This window comes from Herpailurus yagouaroundi, unplaced genomic scaffold (genome assembly GCF_014898765.1).
Source record: "Herpailurus yagouaroundi ecotype Mexico unplaced genomic scaffold, PumYag 205, whole genome shotgun sequence".
Taxonomy (NCBI): Eukaryota; Metazoa; Chordata; class Mammalia; order Carnivora; family Felidae; genus Herpailurus; species Herpailurus yagouaroundi.
Window position 1 is genome coordinate 14,142,743 of NW_024412436.1, and position 21,114 is coordinate 14,163,856.

General features: G+C 44.1%; 1 protein-coding gene across 1 annotated transcript in view; it reads right to left on the reverse strand.

Annotated features, from left to right (window-relative positions):
- DNAH14 (dynein axonemal heavy chain 14) overlaps positions 1 to 21,114 on the reverse strand; it is a 328,569-nt gene that overhangs the window by 65,192 nt on the left and 242,263 nt on the right. Inside the window, exons 63-67 of the mRNA XM_040451938.1 lie at positions 15,657 to 15,788; positions 15,199 to 15,294; positions 5,057 to 5,197; positions 3,722 to 3,937; positions 167 to 397 (exon numbers count right to left, since the gene is read on the reverse strand). Of these exons, the coding sequence (XP_040307872.1) occupies positions 167 to 397; positions 3,722 to 3,937; positions 5,057 to 5,197; positions 15,199 to 15,294; positions 15,657 to 15,788 (816 nt within the window). The remainder of the gene's footprint in view (positions 1 to 166; positions 398 to 3,721; positions 3,938 to 5,056; positions 5,198 to 15,198; positions 15,295 to 15,656; positions 15,789 to 21,114) is intronic.

Consider the following 21,114-nt stretch of genomic DNA (forward strand, 5'->3'; position numbering starts at 1 on the left):
TGCTCGGTGCATGGTCTCTACTGCAGCTGCACGAATTAGGGGAGTCTATGCTCGGTGCATACGGTCTATACTGCAGCTGCAGGGAATTAGGGGAGTCTACGCTCGGTGCATACGGTCTATACTGCAGCTGCACGAATTAGGGAGCTAGGCCATTCCGTCCAAATACCTGCAAGAGGACACTCCCTCCTGTCTTCACAGCATTTTCAATAGTTTGGATGTGGCTGCCGTCCTCCATGGAGAGCTCCTGCAGCCTGGACCCTTCCGTCTGCCGGATCCAGTTGTGAGCCTGCTTATGTGGGTCAATCAGCAGTGGCCACTGCAGGCTGTTCCTGGTCAAGATGGCGTTCTCCGTTGAATACTGACTGGGCGGGAGCCCCTGAGAATGCCACCGGCGGATCTGGAACGAGAGCGTTAGTGCTTCCGCTGCTCCACACGCCTGCTCGTGCCGTCCCTACGGGACACTGAGGCACCCTCCACTGAGGCACCTTTCTAAAGCAGGCCACTGCTTTAGAAAAAGCAAATGATGTTTAAAAGGAGTGAGGACATGAATCATTTAAAACACTGGGATACGAATTCCGGGTAACTATTCGCTAAATTACCCCTTTCTGTTCATCAGGACGGAGGAGCGGCCCTCACAACAAAGATGCGACGGGAGATCGATACGAAATAGGACGGGCGCCTGCTCCCAAGGACGCTGGGCTCCGACGTGTCTGTGGCGCGCGCGGCGCCACAGAATCGTACAGATGGAGGCGCGGCGGCCGCCACCGCACACCCGCCGCCAAGGACACACGTCATCGCCTGGTTACACTGCTGCAACCCTCACTTCTCAGGAGGAGGAACTGGGCTTCGCCCGCGGTCGTGCTGTCAGAGTAAGAGGCAGACCGAGGCTTTGACTCCGAAGTGGACTCCAGTGGATAACCTTCGTCCGGATTTCCTGGCCGTCTCAGCAGGTTGGGAGAAAAAAGCCCAGAAGGCCCATGGAGGTCGGGGAAGGGAAGCACAGCGGAGACATTCCAGGGAGAGGCGCCAGGGCATCCCCGCGAGGAGCCAAGGATACGTTTCAGTTTTGAAAGAAAGGAGAACATTTTGTTTAGGCCTGTGAAGAACCGTGTGCTCTTGACGTCTACATACAAGGAAACATGAGGGGACGAAGAACCCTGAAAACCACAGGGATCGGGGCACAGACTGCGCCCAAATAGAGGCGTGGAGCAGAGGTCAGCGTGGACAGAGATATAAGCTGCTGATTCGAGGTTCTACTTTATATTATCATTATTTTTTTTAAGAAAACTTCATATTCCGTAATTGCTTCTGGATTTTTTTTTTAAATGTGTATTCACTTTTGAGAGAGAGGGCGTGAATGGGGAAGGTGCAGAGGGACAGGGATAGAGGATCCGAAGCAGGCTCCGTGCTGTCAGCAGAGAGCCTGACGTGGGGCCTGAACTGCCAAACTGTGAGATCATGACATGAGCCGAGGTTGGATGCTTAACCGACGGAGCCACCCAGGCGCTCCCAGAGTTTGTATTTTAAAAAATTAATCATGCCCCCGACTTTCATGCTTTTCCTTATTGTCTTACTGAAGTAGGTACTCCTATAGTTTCATTTTGCTAATTTTGGAACTTTCGATCAGGGAAAGTTAAAATATATCCTCTTTTCTGTCTGGCTTCGTGGGTGTAGTGCTCCAACTGTATCCACTGTATGAACATACCCAGGCTTATTTATTTATCCGTCCTATTGGGGAGGGCACTTGGATTGTGTCTCAAGTTTTCGGCTAAAACAACGCCACAGTGAACGTTCTTTTATATTCTTTTGATCAACTTATATATGCATTTCTTTGGGGAAACACCTAGTAATGTTGGGTCTTAGGGTATGTGGATTTTTAATACTTGTAGCTAAAGTCAGCTTTCTAAGATGATTTTAGCATTTGGTATTCTCACCAGTGGTATATGAGAATTTGTTACTCCAGATCCGTGCTGACTCTTAATATTGTTAGTCTTTCAGATTTTAGTCCTTTGGCTGATGTGTTGTGATATCTCTAGAGTTAACTCTCATTCCCCCAATGAATAGTGATGGTAAGCCCCTTTCAAATATTTATTGGCTATTTGCATAGTCTCTTGTGAGCGACCTGTTCAAGGCTCTCGCCCATTTATTTACTGGGTTGAACGTCTCTTGCTCATTGATTGGTGGTTACTGTACCACGGCTAGGACGCTTCGGCCCTTTGTTGAACTCAGGTGTTACAAATATCCTCTCCTGTTCTTTGACTTCTCTTTACACCCTCTCAGTGGTGTCTTTGGATGAACAGAAGATGTAAATTTTAATGTAATTCGATTAATGTTTTCCTTTATGGTTAGTTCTGCTTGAAAAATCTTTTCTTAACCTGGGTCATGAACATACTCTCCTAAATTATGCTTTATTCCTGTGTCTTCCACAGTTGGGTCCACAGTTCAACTGCAGTTGACTTTTTATGTTTGGTGTGAGGTCATGGTCAAATTTCTTTCTTTCTTTCTTTCTTTCTCTTTCTTTCTTCCTTTCTTTCTCTCTCTCTCTCTCTCTCTCTTTCCTTTCTCTCTTTCTTTCCTTTCTCTCTTTCTTTCCTTTCTCTTTCTTTCTCTTTCTTTCTTTCTTTCTTTCTTTCTTTCTTTCTTTCTTTCTTTCTTTTTCTTTCTTTCTCTCTCTCCTTCCTTCCTTCCTTCCTTCCTTCCTTCCTTCCTTCCTTCCTTCCTTCCTTCCAGATATTCAATTACTCAGCCCTATTTACTGAAAAGACTACCCATTCCTCCCTGCACTGTAATATCAGCTTTGTCTGTGTGTGTATGGGCCTGTTTTGGGCTCTCTGTTCTCCTTTGGTGTCACTGTTTGTCCTGGCACACATACGGACCTTTAAGACTGTTTACATCTAATGTAATTACGGATATGTTTGGGCTTAAGTTGGTTACTACTATTATGAAAATGAGAAGCCAGTATCTGCTTCTGAGACTTTTTATAGATTGGATAGTCAGTTTAAGTTGAGTTATCACTGGGGGAATCAATCTAAAATTACTCTTTGGGGATGAATTAAAAAAGAGGTATTTCTTTTTTTTATCCTTTCAACATAGATCGACAACAAATATTTATTGATACATGGATAAATGTGAGGTCTATATTTTTGGCTCTTTCTAAGAACGCTACCTGTGGTTCAGTAAGTTCACCGATTTTATTAACGAAAGGGGTTTCTGGGAGAGAAACTGGCTATACTTCTTAGGGTAGGTTGGGAGGATTACAACGAGTAAGAGGATATTCTGTGACTTTTGCCCAGAGGATGGGAAAGAGATGGAACTGAGGCATTAGAACTATAATTTAAAAGGGGCGCCTGGGTGGCTCAGTCGGTTAAGCGTCCGACTTCAGCTCAGGTCACGATCTCGCGGTCCGTGAGTTCGTGCCCCGCGTCGGGCTCTGTGCTGACGGCTCAGAGCCTGCAGCCTGTTTCAGATTCTGTGTCTCCCTCTCTCTGACCCTCCCCCATTCATGCTCTGTCTCTGTCTCAAAAATAAATAAACGTTAAAAAAAAAAAAAGAACTATAATTTAAAAAACAATTTTTTTTTAAAGACCCGGAACAAAATTCAGTATTTTCCTTTGTTAAAACAAGTTGTGGAAAAGATCTAAGCCAAAACAAAATGCACTTACGCCCCGAATTCAAATCAACAACAGCAGCCCCTTAACTGATAATAGAAATACGTTAGTACCTCGTGGTTTGGGGCCATGACTTCAATTAAAGAAAAGTTGGGCGACAAAGGGATGCTGTTTTCGGTGCAGAGAGTCTCCCATTTGTTCACAATCAACTGGCGAAATTCTGCTGTCAACGCCCCGCTGTAGACGATGCACGCTGCTGAAAGAAGCACGTCACCCCAGATTCTTTCCAACTTCTTGTCTATTTGATCGATTGTTTCTGGCCATTGAGTCTAAATGTTAACATAAAAGTGAGCTCTTGAAACTTGACATCAAATACGCTATCATGAGACATTTAGGTATTCATGGTCCTCCACTGGGACCCAGCGTTGCTACCACTATGACCCTTTTCATCGGTGTTTGCATCGAAGGGAGTAATGGAGGACATTATAACACAAACTGTTTCCTGAGGATAACACGAGTCCTACCCTTGGATTTGTCAACAGTGTCATGTGTGTTAGGGCTGATAGCCACGTCAAATCCTTTGTGTGATGAAGATAACTTTTAACATAAGTAGAGTAATTCATTGTATTATTAATGATATTCAATAATAATAGTGATCAGCATTTATCGAATCCTAACATGTCTAACCGGCATTTTACCTTGAACATCTCACTTGGCACTTCTAATACCCTGTTAAGCAAAAGCCACTGACTTCACTTTCGGAGGAGGAGGCTGAAGCTTAGGGAGGATCGGGGGAATGTAAAACAGAAGATAAAAGATCTCTAGAGGTGTTCCTCTCCCTTCCTGATGACATCCCCTCCCTTTCAGCCACCCTTGTTTCATGCGTTCGGCGGGGGTGGTCCCTGCGCTGGACCGGGGAGCTCATGACATACTCACGGACTCTGTGCCCCTCATCAGACAAGGGAACTGACGTCTTGGGAGCAAGAGAAAGTAAGGTCTGATCTGTGCAGTCTGTTCCCTCTGTCTTAAGGCTACTTGACCAGGACTCCTTTGTTTATTTAAAAGAAATTTTTTTTTTTACATGTATTCATTTTTTGAGAGACAGAGACAGAGCACAAGTTGGGGAGGGGCAGAGAGAGAGGGAGACACAGAATCCGAACCAGGCTCCAGGCTCTGAGCCATCAGCACAGAGTCCGCCGCGGGGTTCGAACTCACGAACCGTGAGATCATGACCTGAGCAGAAGTTGGATGCTCAACCGACTGAGCCACCCAGGTGCCCCAGGACTCCTTTATTTTTATCAGGAGTGTCTGCTGATCTCAGTAAAAAAGACTGGACGAGAAGAGAGTTTGAGGAGGTACATGATACGACCTTCAGGGAAAGTGACATCTTGGGTTCGCCAAGCCCAGTAGCCATTAATGACGGGACATAAAGCCAGAGAGAGCCACACCTTCTCGCCTTCCAGGCTGGTTAGTAAGACAGATGCACACTGCAGGCGCCTGGTGGCCCGTTTCCTTCTGTTTGCTAGCAGCTGCTTTTCGGCCACGAGGTCTTTGTAGGCTGCCTGCAAGGCCAGCACGTGTTCTTCCACCTGAAAGACAGTTCGTTCACCGTTGAGACCAAGTGTCACTCTCATGTTGCCTCAAGAGTTTAACTGTCATTTGTACACGTATGGTGTGTAACCACTCCATTTACACACCCTGGACAGAGGATTGTGTTGACAAGAAAAATGTAGTAACTAAGTACAGGATTTCTTGATACTAAAGTTACTGTGTAAAATGCCACCTTCCTCACTAGGCTTTCTTACGAGCTTGGCCCTTGAAGATTCATCCTTTTCTGATTTATTTTTTGCACTGAAAATGTTGTGTCACATCCAGTTTCCTTCTCTAACAAAATGACCGAACTTCGTCATTCTAGATACACTGACCAGCCTGGAGGAACCGATGAGTTTTCGAAGTAAGGCTGGTCGGACAAAGTGGCCATTAGACTATCCGCAGGCAGTCAGCCGGAAACACATTTTCACGAACAGCCGATAAGATGATTTCCTTCAATTACCACTTATCTTGCTGGCGCCCTTGCTCAAAAGCATTGGAGCATCTGAGTCTCTATAGAAGTGACTGCCTACAGATATGGCTCAAATTTCTGGCCTTGTCAATAAAAGCCTCCACGGTCTGACCCCAACCCCCTCGTCCCCAACGCCATGTCCTTTCCCGTAATAGTACACTGTAGCCAGACTGCTTTTGTCCACATTTCTGAAACACTCCTTAAACGTGTGTCCTTCTGGGATGTGGCTCCCGTCCTTTCCTAATGCCTGAAACTGTTCCTTAAAGGGATGCAAATCCAAGGCATTCTTTAAAATTCTCACCACTTTGCAGCTGTCACAAAGCCTCAGTCTTGTCAAATCCACAGTTTATAACTGCCATTTGAGAAGTAATTATACGTTGCCTGTTATTATCTCTGGGGTTGTGGCCTCAGTATCCTTATATTATCTTTATGTTGTCATTTGTAGTTTTGAAAGATGTTTTTGTCTTCTCAAAATCTTGGAAGACTGTATTTAGCATGGGGACTTGAACACGGCAGGTTCACAAACTGTGTTCACAAAACTGTGCCTACTGAACGCAGTTCATAATTTGTGATTTCTCCTCCTATCCTAAACATGTTATCCTGGTGAAAATACCTAATCTTTAAACACATACACACACGAGCTACTTTTGGAGTGACTAATGATTTACGACTCACTCCTGGTTCACCCACAATCATTACTCCGTTGCTTCTACTCTGATATAAAATGTTGTGTTTGCTTGCTCATTCCCTCCGATTTGATTTTTCTGAGAAAACACTCTTGCTACTCATGGCCGAGCGAGTCATATAAAGATTCAAGCAAACGACTTACGGATTCAATTAAACACATGAAATCTTTTTTTTTTTTTTTGCTTTGTACCATCACTTACTTACTTAAATTTTTTATTTTCTTTAGTTCCAGTTTAATGTACAGGGTTATATTAGTTTCAGGTGTATAATACAGTGATTCAACACTTCCCTACATCACCCGGTGCTCATCCTTATGAGCAAGTGTCCTTATCCCCCATCTCCTATTTCCCCCATCCCCCCCACTCACTGCCCTCTGGTGACCAGCACTGTGTTCTCTGTAGTTAAGAGTCCGTTTCTTGGTTTCTCTTTCTATTTTCCCCTTTGCTTGTTTGTTTTTTTTTTAAATTCCAAGTATGAGCGAAATCATACGTGTTTTTCTTTCTGACTTATTCTGCTTAGCATTATACTCTCTAGCTTCATCCATGTTATCGCAAATGGCAAGTTTCATTCTTTTTTATGGCTGAGTAATATTCCACTGTGTATATATGCCGCATCTTCTTTATCCACTTGTCTACTGATGGACACTTAGGTTGCTTCCATGTCTTGGCTTTGGTAAATAACATTGCAATAAACACAGGGTTGCATGCCTCTTTTCGAATTAGTGTTTCTGTATTCTTTGGGTAAATACCCAGTCGTGGAATTACTGGGTCATAATATGGAAATTCTCTTTTTAATGCTTTGAGGAACCTCCATACTGTTCTCCACAGTGGTTGCATTCCCACCAACAGTGCACAAGGGTTCCCCTTCCTCCCCATCCTTGCAAGCACTGTGGTTTCTTGTGTTGTTGATTTTAGCCACCCTGACAGGTGTATGATGGCATCTTGTTGTATCTTCCTTGACAGTCAGTGATGTTGAGCATCTTTAAACACACGGAATTTCTATTATATGACAACGCTGTGTTCCCAAGGTAACGTGTTTTAAAAAGCTTATTTATTTCTGAGAGAGATCGAGAGAGAAAGCATGTGCACATGGATGGGGGAGGGGCAGAGAGCGAGGGAGAGAGAGAATCCCAAGCAGGCTGCGTGCAGTCAGTGCAGAGCCGGACGTGGGGCTCAAACATGAACCATGAGATTCGACCTGAGACAAAATCAAGAGCTGGACCCTTAATCAACTCAGCCACCCAGGTACTCCCCAAGGTAACATTTTAAATGAATGTTCATGTAATATAATATGTTCTTGCGCTATTGATTTCCCCTAAGTTCCCTAGAGTTTTACCAATTTTTTTTTTTACACTAGGGCACAGATGAACAGGAGACCTATTTTTAAAATGGGAGACAGAATATAACTCAGTGAGGAGAAAACCTCAGTGAAGGGCTTAAAATCAGTGGAGTTAACTACTACACTCAGTTTTAAAGTATTAAGTGTATCTGTCAGTATTTTATATACATATATACATTTCAAATACACTTGTGTGAGTTCAAGGAGTTAACATATTAGCAACTTCTCATGAAGGCCATGGTTGTGAGCTGGAGGGGAATGGAGAGTATCAGTGAGTAAGGTTCTGATTGAAATGTAGACTTTATTTTTTTCTCGCCTACCACTTGATAATAATCAAAACAAATAGTATTATAAATAAGTATTTGTTGGGTAAATGAGTGAAAGTATAAAAAATACACAAAAAATCGTGAGGATCATGGGAATTGAGTACATACCAAAATGGAAGACACCACGAGTCAAGAATAAGTGAAAGGGAGTTCTAGATCCAAATGGTGAGAGGAGGAATCTGAACTCACCTGCTCCTGTGGCCACACCAAGCCTACGGCCACGCATGGGGCTGTTCCCCATGAAAGAAATTCGGAAACCAGCGGAGCGACTCCTATATGTTGGGCGAACGAGAAGTACTCACATCCAAACATGGAAGGCTGAGACACACTCTCACCATAACCCCACCCCTGGCACAGCGATATGCAAGAGATACACAAGAGAGAACTCACAACTCCCAACTTCTCCCTGATGGCAAAGGTTTTGAACCCAACACCTAGTGTCTCAACTTTTAAGACTTCTGCCTGAGCGATGGGAGTCCGAACAGTTAGCTCTGAAAGCCAAGAGGGCCTGCATCCATAGGACCGCTAGACTATAGCAAACAAATACTTTCTGACTGGCTGTTCCCCCAGGACACAGCACAAAGGTGGAGATAGAAATGTCTCCTGCCCAGGCTTTGCTTTAAAGAGGCCTCTCTGAACGAGGCTGTGGCCTGAGGACCAGGCTTCTAGCTTAGTGCACACTTAGGGGGAACCAGTAGGTACCATCTCCACATTCTCCCTTTGGCACACTCAAGGTCTCTGCCCTCTCCCTGGAGGGAACTTGTGCACATATATGGCATCCCGGCCTTGGTGGCTGTGGCCCAGAGGATATACCACTGAGCACCTGGCTTTGGTGGCCAGCAGCTCTTGCATTTGTGGGTCCCATAGAACTATAATAAACAAAGAAACAGATCTTAATTGGCTCAGTGCCGAGGACGCAGACAAAAACACCCATCTCCCAAGCTGTCCCTAAAGAGAACTATTTTACACAGGCTTCCAATGAGCCTCAGTGCTGACTGAGATGCTTCTCTTTGGGACATTGATAGATCTTGGCACACGCTGAATACGGGGAGCCACTGAGAACACACAGGCTGCCTGGGCAGTCGCAGTGGTGTGAGAGACAACCAGGAGCTCAGGCTGGGCTGATGAGGTTCATCCCCCTCTCTGGACCACTCTGTCAGGACAGGGAGGGGTGGCTATTTTATCAAATGCACAGAGACCAACACAGAGAGTCAAGAAAGATCCAGAAACATAATTATTTATCCCAAACTACAGAATAATAAAGCAACTGACCTGAAAAATAAAACTACAGACTAATATCCTCGATGGATATAGATACAAAAATTCTCAACAAAATACTAGCAAACTGGATTTAAAAACACATTAAAAGATTTGTTACACCATGACCATGAAGGATTTAACCCCTGGATGCAAGGGTAGTTGAACATGTGCAAATCAGTACATGTTTTACATCACATCAATAGAATGATCAAAATCACATGATCATCACAATAAATGCAGAAAAAGCATCTGACAGAACACAATACACTTTCATGATAAAAATTGTCAACACACTGGATACAGAAGGAACAAATCTCAAGATGATAAAGGACAGTTACAGGGGAGCTTGGGTGGCTCAGTCAGTTAAGCGTCTGATTTTGCTCAGGTCATGATCTCAGTGTTTGTGAGTTTGAACTCCATGTTGGGCTCTGTACTGACAGCTCAGAGCCTGGAGCCTGCTTCGGATTCTGTGTCTCCCTCTCTCTCTGACCCTCCCCTACTCACTCTCTCTCTCAAAACTAAACATTTAAAAAATTTAAAAAAAAATAAAAAGCAGTTATGACAAACCCACAGCTAATGTTATACTCAACGGTGAGAAACTGGGAGCTTTCCCTCTAAGCTCAGGAACAAGACACGGATGCCCGCCCCCTCCATTCTTATTCAATGTAGTCCTGGAAGTCTTGATGAGAGCAACCAGGCAAGACAAAGAAATAGAAAGCACCTAAATCAGAAAGGAATAAGTTGGGGCACCTGGGTGGCTCAGTCGGTTGAGTGTCCGACTTCAGCTCATGTCATATCTCACAGTTTGTGAGTTCAAGCCCTGCGTCAGGCTCTGTGCTGACAGCTTAGAGCCTGGAGCCTGCTTCAGATTCTGTGTCTCCCTTTCTCTCTGCTCCTCCCCTGCTCACACGCTATCTCTCTCTCTCTCTCTTTCTCAAAAAAATAAATAAATAAAGATTAAAAAAATTTAAAAAAAGGAATAAGTAAAAATGTCACTATTTGTAGATGATATGATCTTTGTATATAGAAAATCCCAGAGACTCAACCAAAAAACTGTTAGAGTTAATCAACAATTTTAGTGAGGTTGCAGGATGTAAGACCAACACACAGAAACCAGTAGCATTTCTATACAGTAATAAAACAGTGTGGTACTGGCATAAAATAGATACACAGACCAGTGGAACAGAGTAGAGAGCCCAGGATCAAATGTGGCAAATCTGGCAACTCAACAAGGGAGCCAAGAACACCCAATGGGGAAAGGCCAGTCTCTTCAACAAATGCTGCTGGGAAAACACGCAGAACAATGAAAGCAGACTCCTATCTTACACCACTCACAAAAATTAACTCCAAATAAATCTAAATACCATAGAACTGATACCATAAAACTCCTAGTAGAAAATGTAGGCAAGAAACTGCTCGACATTGGACTTGGTAATGATTTTTTTGGCTGTAACACCAACACCACAAACAACAAAAGCAAAAATTGATTCATGGGACTACCTCAAACTCAAAAGTTTCTGCAGAACAAGATAAACAATCAACAAAATGAAAGAACAATTAACAAAATGGGAGAACAGTGTTGCTACCCATATGTTGGAGAAGAGGCTAATCTCCAGAGAACTCCTGCAAGTCAAGAACAAAAAACCACAGTATCTGATTGGAAAATGGGTGGAGGAACTCAACAGACATTTTCCCAACGAAGACACACAAAGGCCAGCAGGATAAGATGTTCAACATCATTCATCATCAGGGAAATGCTGATCAAACAAAACCACAATGAGACGCCACCTTGCACCTGTTAGAATGGCCATCACCAAAAAGACAAAAGGTAACAAATTTCGTAGTTCCATACACATTTTAGGACTGTTTGTTCTATTTCTGTGAAAAGTGCCTTGGAATTTTGACAAGGGATGGCATTCAATCTGAGGCTTGGTTTGGGTAGTGTGGGCGCTTTACAATATTAATTATTCCCAGCCATGAGCATGGATTATCTTTCCATTTATTTGTGTCTTCTTCCTTTTCTTTCTTCAGTGTCTTAACATTTTCAGAAAATAGGTCTGTCACCTCCTTGGTTAAATGTATTCCTCGGCATTTTATTCTTTTGACACAATTGTAAATATGATTGATTTCTTAATTTCTTTTTTGAATAGTTTGTTGTTGGCTTATAGAAATGCAACTGATTTTTGTATATTGATTTAGCATTTTGCAACTTTATTTTATTTATTTATTAAAAAATTTTTTTTAATGTTTATTTTTGAGATAGAGACAGAATATGAACGGGGGAGGGGCAGAAAGTGAGGGAAACACAGAATCCCAAGCAGGCTCCGGCTCCAGGCTCCGAGCCGTCAGCACAGAGCCCGACGTGCGGCTCAAACTCGGGAACAGCGAGATCATGACTTGAGCCGAAGTCAGATGCCCAACTGACTGAGCCCCCCAGGTGCCCCGTCTTTAAGTATTTTCTAATTTGCCTTATGATTTCTTCTTTGGCCCAGGGATTGCTTAAGAGTTTATGGTTTACAGATTACAAATCTTCACATATTTGTGAATTTCCCAGTTTTCCTCTGTTGTTGGCTTCAACTTCGTTCCATGCGGTCCGAGAAGATACGTGGTACAATATCGATCTTTTAAAACCCATGAAGACTCATTTTGTGGCCTCACATCGGGTCTGCCCTGGAGAACGTCCATGTGCACTTGAGAAGAACGTGGGTTCTGCTGCTGCGTGGAGTGTCCTGCACTGTCTGTGGGTCTCATCGGTTTACTGTTCTGTTCATCCCTCTCTTTCCTCATCTTCTGTCTCAGACCCTTTAAATCTTGATTTTTGCTTGTTCAGTCTTTCAAGTTGTTTTTGTGTTTTTTTTTTAATGCTTATTTATTTATTTTGAGAGAGTGAGAGAGCACAAGTAGGACACGGGCAAAGAGAGAGTGGGGGAGAGAGAATCCCAAGCAGGCCGTCCACGCTGTCAGCACGGAGCCCAACGCGGGGCCCAAACTCATGACCCATGAGGTCATGACCTGAACCGAAATCAAGGGTTGGACGCTCAACCGACTGAGCCACCCAGGCATCCCTCAAGTTTTCTTTAATTGACTTTTAGTGACTAAGAATGTCCTGGAAAACCAGGCACATCATCATTTTAAGATTTATTTACATAGTGTTTCTAATAATTATTGGAAAAAAAGCCCAAATGGACATTTACGCTAAATTAAAAATTATAGCTGAGCCTTGAACACAGGGGTTAGGGTGCCGACCCCCCATGCAACTGAAAATCCACGTAATACTTTTGACTCCCTAAAACTTCTCTTCTAATAGCTTGCTGTTGAACAGAAGCCTCACTGGTAACAGTCAATCAACACACACGCAGCATGTCACATGTATTACAGACTATATTCTTACAATACAGCAAGGTAGGAAAAAGAAAATGCCATTAGGAAAACCATAAGGAAGAGAAAAATACATTTACAGGCCTGTCCTGGTATTTATGGGGAAAAATCCGTGTAGACGGACTGGTGCTGTCCGAGACTCGACTGCATCTGTTCTCAAACTGCCTGCTTACCGGGTTGTATAGCGTCTAATTGTTTTCCTTTAAGTTCCGAAGCAGACTTTTTCCTTTCCTGGATCATTAACTTGTGTGTGGGACAGAACTAGGCTAATGTAGGCACACCGGTTGTTAAAATGTTGAGATACATCTGTGGTGGTTGCTGAACGGGCCTGCCTCATGCCCTGGAGAGCCCACTGTCGGCCCTACCCCTGCCTACCCTGGCCCTCTACCCCCCGTCAGTCCTCTCTGGTGGCCTCTGGACCTGAAGCTGCTCTGTGACAAGAGCTGGCGCTCCCTGGTTGGTGCCTGAGCCACAATGGCAGACGGATGCCTCCCATATCACTCCTGCATAGGAGAGTTTTGTAGGGTCGGAGGTCAGTGTGTGGGCTTGAGCGAGACGGCCTGGGTTAGAGCGTGGGCACCACTTAGAGGCTCAAGATGTTGGACAAATAGGGCGCCTGGGGGCATGAGTCAGCTGAGTGTCTGACTTCAGCTCAGGTCATGATCTCATGGCTCATGGGTTCGAGCTCCACGTCGGGATCTCTGCTGTCAGTGTGGAGCCTGCTTCAGATCCTCTGTCCCCCTGTCTCTGTCTCTCCCCTGTTCACGCTTCTCTCTCTCTCAAAAATAAAAACATTAAAAAAAAAGATGCTGGACAAATGTTGAATCTTTCGATTTAGTTTTCTCCCTTATAAACATCGCCCTTATAAACCTTCTGAAAGCTGACCTGAGGATTAAATGACAAGTCTGTATAAAGCAGCAGCATGGTATTTGCAACATATTGCACTCACACAATGGATGTCAGCTATTATCCACACGTATCTAAATATTACTATATAGGTAGATCATAACCTGCAACAAAATATTAGCAAAAAAATGACCTACCCACATAAAGAAAAAAAATTAATAATTTCCTTCAAAAATGTCCAACACTTTATATACATATTTGGGTTTGCAAGAAATGCCCAGGGGGCCAAGCAGGTGACAGAAATGCCTGACGTGACTTGGGGGCTCATTATCGCCTGGTGAGCATGCCGGCCCAGGGCTGCCTGATCTTCTGAATTAATCAGGAGAAGACAGATAATCAAATTTTAAATAAATACCCAGATTTAAATTAAAAAAAAATTTTTATGTTTATTTTTGAGAGAGAGAGAGAGACAGAGACACAGAGTGCCAGCAGGGAGGGGGGGCAGAGAGAGGGAGACACAGAATCGGAAGCAGGCTCCAGGCTCCCAGCTGTCAGCACAGAGCCTGACGCAGGGCTCGAACTCACGAAACGTGAGATCATGACCTAAGCTGAAGTTGGACGCTTAACTGACTGAACCACCCGGGTGCCCCATTAAATAAATTCCCAGATTTTAAAGTGTAGATAACCACATTGAAATGTAGGGGTTTGGGAGACATTCCCTGCTATGTGGCCATCCGCAGGGTGCCACCTCACCCACTCTCAGGATGTGTGTCCGAGGGCTGGTGACCTCAGTCCTGGCTCTCATAATGACACCCCAACTTTAGCTTAAACCAAGACATTTAAGAAATAACCATGTCTTGGGGCCCCTGGGTGGCTCAGTCGGTGAAGTGTCTGACTTCGGCTCAGGTCATGATCTCGCGGTCCGTGAGTTTGAGCCCTGAGTCGGGCTCTGTGCTGACAGCTTGGAGCCTGGAGCCTGTTTCGGATTCTGTGTCTTCCTCTCTCTGACCCTCCTCCATTCATGCTCTGTCTCTCTCTGTCTCAAAAATAAATAAACGTTAAAAAAAATTAAAAAAAAAAAAAAAAAAAAGAAATAACCATGTCTTGGGACCCCTGGGTGGCTCAGTCAGTGAAGCGTCCGACTTTGGCTCAGGTCATGATCTCACGGTTTGTGGGTTCGAACCCCACATCAGGATCCGTGCTGACAGCTCGGAGCCTGGAGCCTGCTTCAGATTCTGTGTCTCCCTCTCTCTCTGCCCCTTCCCTTGCTCACACTGTGTCTCTCTCTCTCAACAATAAATAAACATCAAAAAAAAAAAAAAAAGAAACAACCATGTCTTTACAAAGCAACAGAGTAATTGATATAAACAGGTTAAGGACAGTTTTTAAGAACACAGGTTGATACTGGGCGAGTCTTCGGTGAACTGAAGTCACAAAGCTCTCCTGGGAGAAATTCGGTGAAACGGGCCAATATATTACGGACACAGTAATAATTAGCATTACTGAGCGTCTTATTATGTGATGGCGCCTTACATATAGTGTCTGTGTTATTTACTTAACCACGATTAATCTCTTCACCACCCTTGTTATCCTCGTTTTCTCCTGAACTGGTAAACTCTCCTGGGACAATGACTCTTCTTGGTGAGTCGTCTCACAAAGCGCCTGTGAGTTTAACAAGCAAATAATGCCTTACCCGCTGCAAACCTCTTTGTTTTTCGGCCAGCCTCTGTCGTGCAATTTTTAGGACACGTTGAGCTTCTGCCACTTGGATCTGCTTGGGGCCCACGAGCTGAAAAAGAAGGTCACAACACCTAAGTGGTCAAAAAGGTCAAGTTCGCCGTTAAAAATGTCGCTTTTGATGGGCAGGCATTTGTGTCAGTTCTTATAACAACCTCTCCTGGAATGATGTGCACAAAAGGGGTGTAAAGTAACTCAGTGTGGTAACACACACTAAAACAACTAAAACAGCACAGCTGCCATAAATAAAACAACCCAACAGATGCACTTGCTATCTGCAGGCGTCAGCATAGGGTCTTTGAGGAAAGTGGTTCTCGTGCGGTATTCTGTGAGCACTGTTAAGCACGAGCTACTTCTGGGACGAGGAAGCGTCCCTGCCGGGCTGTTCTCGATATTTCCGGGGAAAGAGCGTACCTTCTGCACTTCATGATAGTTGTTCAAAGCTATGACCCACTGGCACATAGAGCAACAGGCTATAGAAACGAGGACAATCTTGTTTGGGTTGAAATCAGGGAAGAGCAAAATTTTTTTCAGCTTCATGAAAACCTAGAGAAAACACAATTCATGTATTACAATAAAAAGACGTGCTGAGCTGAGGCTTTCTTCCCCCAGTTCACATGAAAGTGAAATTTTGTTTCGTATGAGAAATACTCAACTACTCTTCGGTGGCAGAATTAATGACACGTAGCCGCGGGTGCAACGGCCCTGCAGCAGAGGAGGGGGAAGTCGCTGCTGTAAACATCTAATTATTGCTACTGTTGTCACAGTGGCTTTGCTGTACTGTTTAAAAAGGAACTTCGTTTTATTTTTTTAAGTTTATTTACTTATTTTAAGAGCGAGACAAAGAGAAGGAGAGAGGGAGGGGGGGAGGGGCAGGGAGAGGGAGAGAGAGAGTCTCAAGCAGGTTCTGAGCTGTCAGTGCAGAGCCCAACACGGGGCTCGACCCCAGGAACCATGAGATCATGACCTGAGCCGAAATCGAGAGTCGGACACTTAACTGAGCCCCCCGGTTGTCCCGGGAACTCCGTTTTAAAACAAAAGTACACCAGGTTAACTTCCTCCGGCTTGCAAGGTCTGAAGCCTCCTTGTGCACCTGAGGCGTCAGGGAGCAGGACCCCGCCCGCAGCTTCTGCCGCCCGAGAGGCACATCCGCCGGGCACGGTGCCTATTTATTTATTTATTTATTTATTTATTTATTTATTTTTTAATTTTTTTTCAACGTTTATTTATTTTTGGGACAGAGAGAGACAGAGCATGAACGGGGGAGGGGCAGAGAGAGAGGGAGACACAGAATCGGAAACAGGCTCCAGGCTCCGAGCCGTCAGCCCAGAGCCCGACGTGGGGCTCGAACTCACGGACCGCGAGATCGTGACCCGGCTGAAGTCGGACGCTTAACCGACTGCGCCACCCAGGCGCCCCTACGGTGCCTATTTAAAGGTCTGTCTAGTCAGGGGTGGCGGTGCGGCCGGGGGGACACGGAGGCTCACTGAGGACACTCTCTCGCTCATCCGTGTCACGTGCCCAGAGAGCCACCTCGGCTCCATGGTACTCCTTGTTCCGAGGTGGGCACATACTATTTCTCATCTACTTTGGGGAGCCAGAACCGGAATAAAATCTTTCTCAGGCTGACAGTCCTTTTGTCTTCCTTTCCAACCAGGCATTTCCCCTCTTGTAGGACAGAACCATTTTGCTAGATAATTTAGACGGCAGGTGGCCCATTATCGGATTACTATTGGCGTTCTCATTATTGCTTCGAATACTGTCATGCTTTTAACAACTTCTTTAGATGAGCTATTATTTTAGCTTGAAAGGTCTGTTTAAACCACAGGGAATCCTTTTGGTAAGAACGCTTCAGAGAGTGAGCAGCTGTTACGTTAATTCATGAATAATATGGACATCAACATTAACACTCTGCTAAACAATTCACCTTGTTCATACAGGGCCCTACATCCCAATAGCCAGATCATCATTCTAAGTAATTATTTAACTGTGCAATGAGCTCTTGGATGTCTGGCTTCCCTATTCCGTATAAAGGAACGGGTTGCTCCTGTGACCTAGCATAATGTCTCTTATGTCCCCTGGAAGGAAGCTACTCCACCAAGCTGCTCCTCCAAGACTTGCCTGCCCAGCACGGCCTCCCACCTGCCCGGGGCCCTGAGCCCGATGCTTGCAGGCCTTGGCCCTGTTCTCATGCTCCTGGAATCCTACAGGAAATCTATATTCTTCTGAATTCAATCTACTCCAGCAAAGCCCTTCACTAGGCATCCAGACTACCTTATTTTCTTCAACTTGTTCTATGCCCCAGTCTGTCCCCCATCTCCTCAAGCATGAACTAATATTTTCTAAGTGTTCATAAGAGGTTCTGGCACATGCTGTTCTATGAATATTTGTTGAGCAAATAAAAATAAATCTCAGGGATCTAGTTCAAGATGGCGACGTAGGAGGATCCCACACTCGTCCCCTCCCACGGACACACCGGGAACTACACACGGAACAGTTATCTCCAAAAGAAACCCAGACACGACCTGAATGACCCACAGACATGGGGTGGATGTTCTGAGACACCCTCGAAATGGGCAGGAGGAGCTAAGACGCAATCTCGCCGTAACCTCCACTCTTGGCACGGTAACCCACAATCGGGAGGAAACTCAGCAGCCCAAGCTTCTCTCTGAAGAGTAGAGGGCTTGAACCCCACATCTGGCGCCTCAACTTTTTAAATTAAAAAAACTGTTTTAATGTTTATTTATTTTTGAGAGACACAGAGAGAGAACACACAAATCGGGGAGGGGCAGAGAGACACACAGAAGCCGAAGCAGGCTCCAGGTTCTGAGCTGTCAGCATGCAGCCCAAGGCAGGGCTCGAACCCATGAACTGGGGGACAATGACCTGAACTGAGCGGCAACACCTAACCCGACTGAGCTACCTGGGCACCCCTGCACCTCAACTTTTTAGACCCGCACCTGAGAGAAGATACTGGAAACACCTAGTTTTGCAAATCCATAGGGCTTCTATGCATGAGACCCACAAGGCCACAGTGAGCTGAGAAGCAGTCCTGAAAGGGCTGGTGCAGACTCACCCACCCCAGGGCCCAGCACCCAGGAGGGCGACTGAAAAGTTTCCAGCCTTTCAGTGAAAGAGGCCTATTTGCTTCGACCTGAGGGTCAGTCTTGTAATTCAACAGATCCCCAAAAACTAGCAGAAGAAGGACGAGTGGAGTCCGAAGTTAGTGGAAGGAAGAAACAACAGGAACGAGAGCAGAAATAAACGACACGGAGACTGAAAAAGCAATGGCGAAGATCAATGAATCTAAGAGTTGGTTTTTTTCGGAAAAACCAACAAAATTGAAAAACCTATAGCTAACCCACCAAGAGAAAAAGAGAGAGTGCCCAAAGAATAAAGGGAGAAACAAAAGAGATATCACAACTGATACCACAGGAGTACAAATGGGTCACAAGAGACTGCTATGAACAATTACACACCAACAAATAGGACAATTTAAAAGAAATGGATAAATTCCTAAAATCATACAGCTTACCAAAACTGAATCATGAAGAAATAGAAAATCTGGACAGAATAATTGTTGGTAAGGAGACTGCATGAGTGGTGAAAAACCTCCCAACAAACAAGTCCAAGACCGGTTGGCTTCAACGGTGAATTCTACCAAACGTTAAAAAGAATTAATATCAATCCTTCTCAAAGGCTTCCAAAAAGCAGAAAGAGAAGAAACACATCCAAACTCACTCTATGAGGCCAGTATTACCCTGATACCAAAACCAGACAAGGATGCTGCAAAAAAGGAAAATTAAAGACCAATATCCCTGATGAACAATGATGCAAAAATCCTCAACAAAATATTAGGAGACTGAATTCACTATTACACCAAAAGTACCATAAACCATGATCAAGTGGGATTTATTCCCAAGGGCAAGGACGGTCCAATGTCAATCAATGCGATATACCGCACTAAGAAAACAAAGCATAAAAATCATACTATCATCTCAATAGACGCAGAAGCAGCATGTGACTAACTTCAGTATCCATTCATGAAAAAACTCTCAACAAACTGGGTATAGCCAGAATACACCTTGACATAATAAAGACTGCACATCACAAGCCCCCAGTTAACATCATACTTAGTAGTGAGAAGCTGAAAGCTTTTCTTCTAAGATCAGGAACAGGAGAAGGATGCTTCTTCCCACAGTATTGGGACTTCTAGCCAGAGCAACTGGGCAAGAAAGAGATGAAAATCCTCCAAATCGGAAAAGAATAAATAAAACTGTCACCATTACAGAGGACGTGATATTCCATGTGGAAGGCCCTAAAGACTCCATCCAAAAACTGTTAGAAGAAACAAATTCATTACAGTTGCAAGATACAAAATCAATATACGAGATTCAGCTGCATTTCTCTACGTCAACAATGGACCATCAGAAAGAGAGATTATGAAAACAGTCCCATTTGTGGTTGCATCGAAAAGAAAATATCTTGGGGCACCTGGGTGGCTCAGTCGGTTGAGTATCCAACTTTGGCTCAGGTCATGATCTCATGGTTTGGGGGTCAAGCCCCACATCAGGCTTTGTGCTGACAACTCAGAGCCTGGAGCCTGCTTCAGATTCTCTGTCTCCCTCTCTCTCTGCCCCTCCCCCACTCATGCTTGCTCACACGCTTTCTTTCTCAAAAATAAACATTAAAAGAAAAGAATAAAATACTTAGAAATAAATTTAACCAAGGAGATGACAGACCTTCCAGTACCCTGAAAACTATAAGGCACGGATGAAGGAAACTGAGGAAGACACAGTAAGTCAAAAGATACTTTATACTCACCAATTGAAAGAATACTGTTAAAATGTCTGTAATACCCAAAGTAATCTACAGATCGAATGCAATCTCTATCAAAATTCCAATAGCATTTGTCACAAAAATAGGACAAATAATCCTAAAATGTATATGGAACCACAAAAAATCCCAAATAGCCCAAAAGTCTTGAAAAAGGAGAACAAGGCTAGAGGCATCACACTTTCTGATTTCAAACTGTGTTACAGAGCTACAGTGATCAGAACAGTGTGGTACTGGCATAAAACAGACACACAGGTCAATGGAACAGAGAGCCTAGAAATGAGCCCATGCATATATACAGTTGATTCATTTATGTCAAAGGAGCCAAGAATATATGACGGGGAAAGGACAATCTGTACAATAAATGATGTTGGGAAAACTGCACAGCCACATGTGAAAGAAGGAAGCTGGACCCCTATCTCACATCACACCCAGAAATAACTCAAAATGGATTGAAGACTTGGAGGTAGACCTGAAGCCATAACACTCCTGGAAGAAAACACAGGTGGTGAGCTCCTTGACATCGATTTTGGCAATGACTTCGGATTTGACACCAAAAACAGAGGTAACAAAAGCAAAAATAAATAAATATGACTACATCAAACTAAAAAGCTTCTGCACAATAAAGAGAACCATCAGCAAAATGATAAAGCAACCTACGCAGAGGGAGAAAATATTTGCAAACCACATATGTTGATAAAGGGTTAATATCCAACGTATATAAAAAACTCATACAACTCAATAGCAAAAAACAAAAACAAAACCAAAATGCACCAAAAACAAACAAAAACAAAAACCAGAAATAAATAAAACCCCAAACCCAATCTCATTAAAAAATGGGCAGAGGATCTGAATGTACATTTTTCTAAAAGAAGACACATAGATGGCCAACAGACACATGAAAACATGCTCAACATCCCTCCTCATCAGGGGAATGCAAATCAGAACCACAATGAGATACCACCCCACACCTTTCAGAATGGCTAGTAGCAAAAAGACAAGACACAACAGATGTTGGCAGGATGTAGAGAAAAGA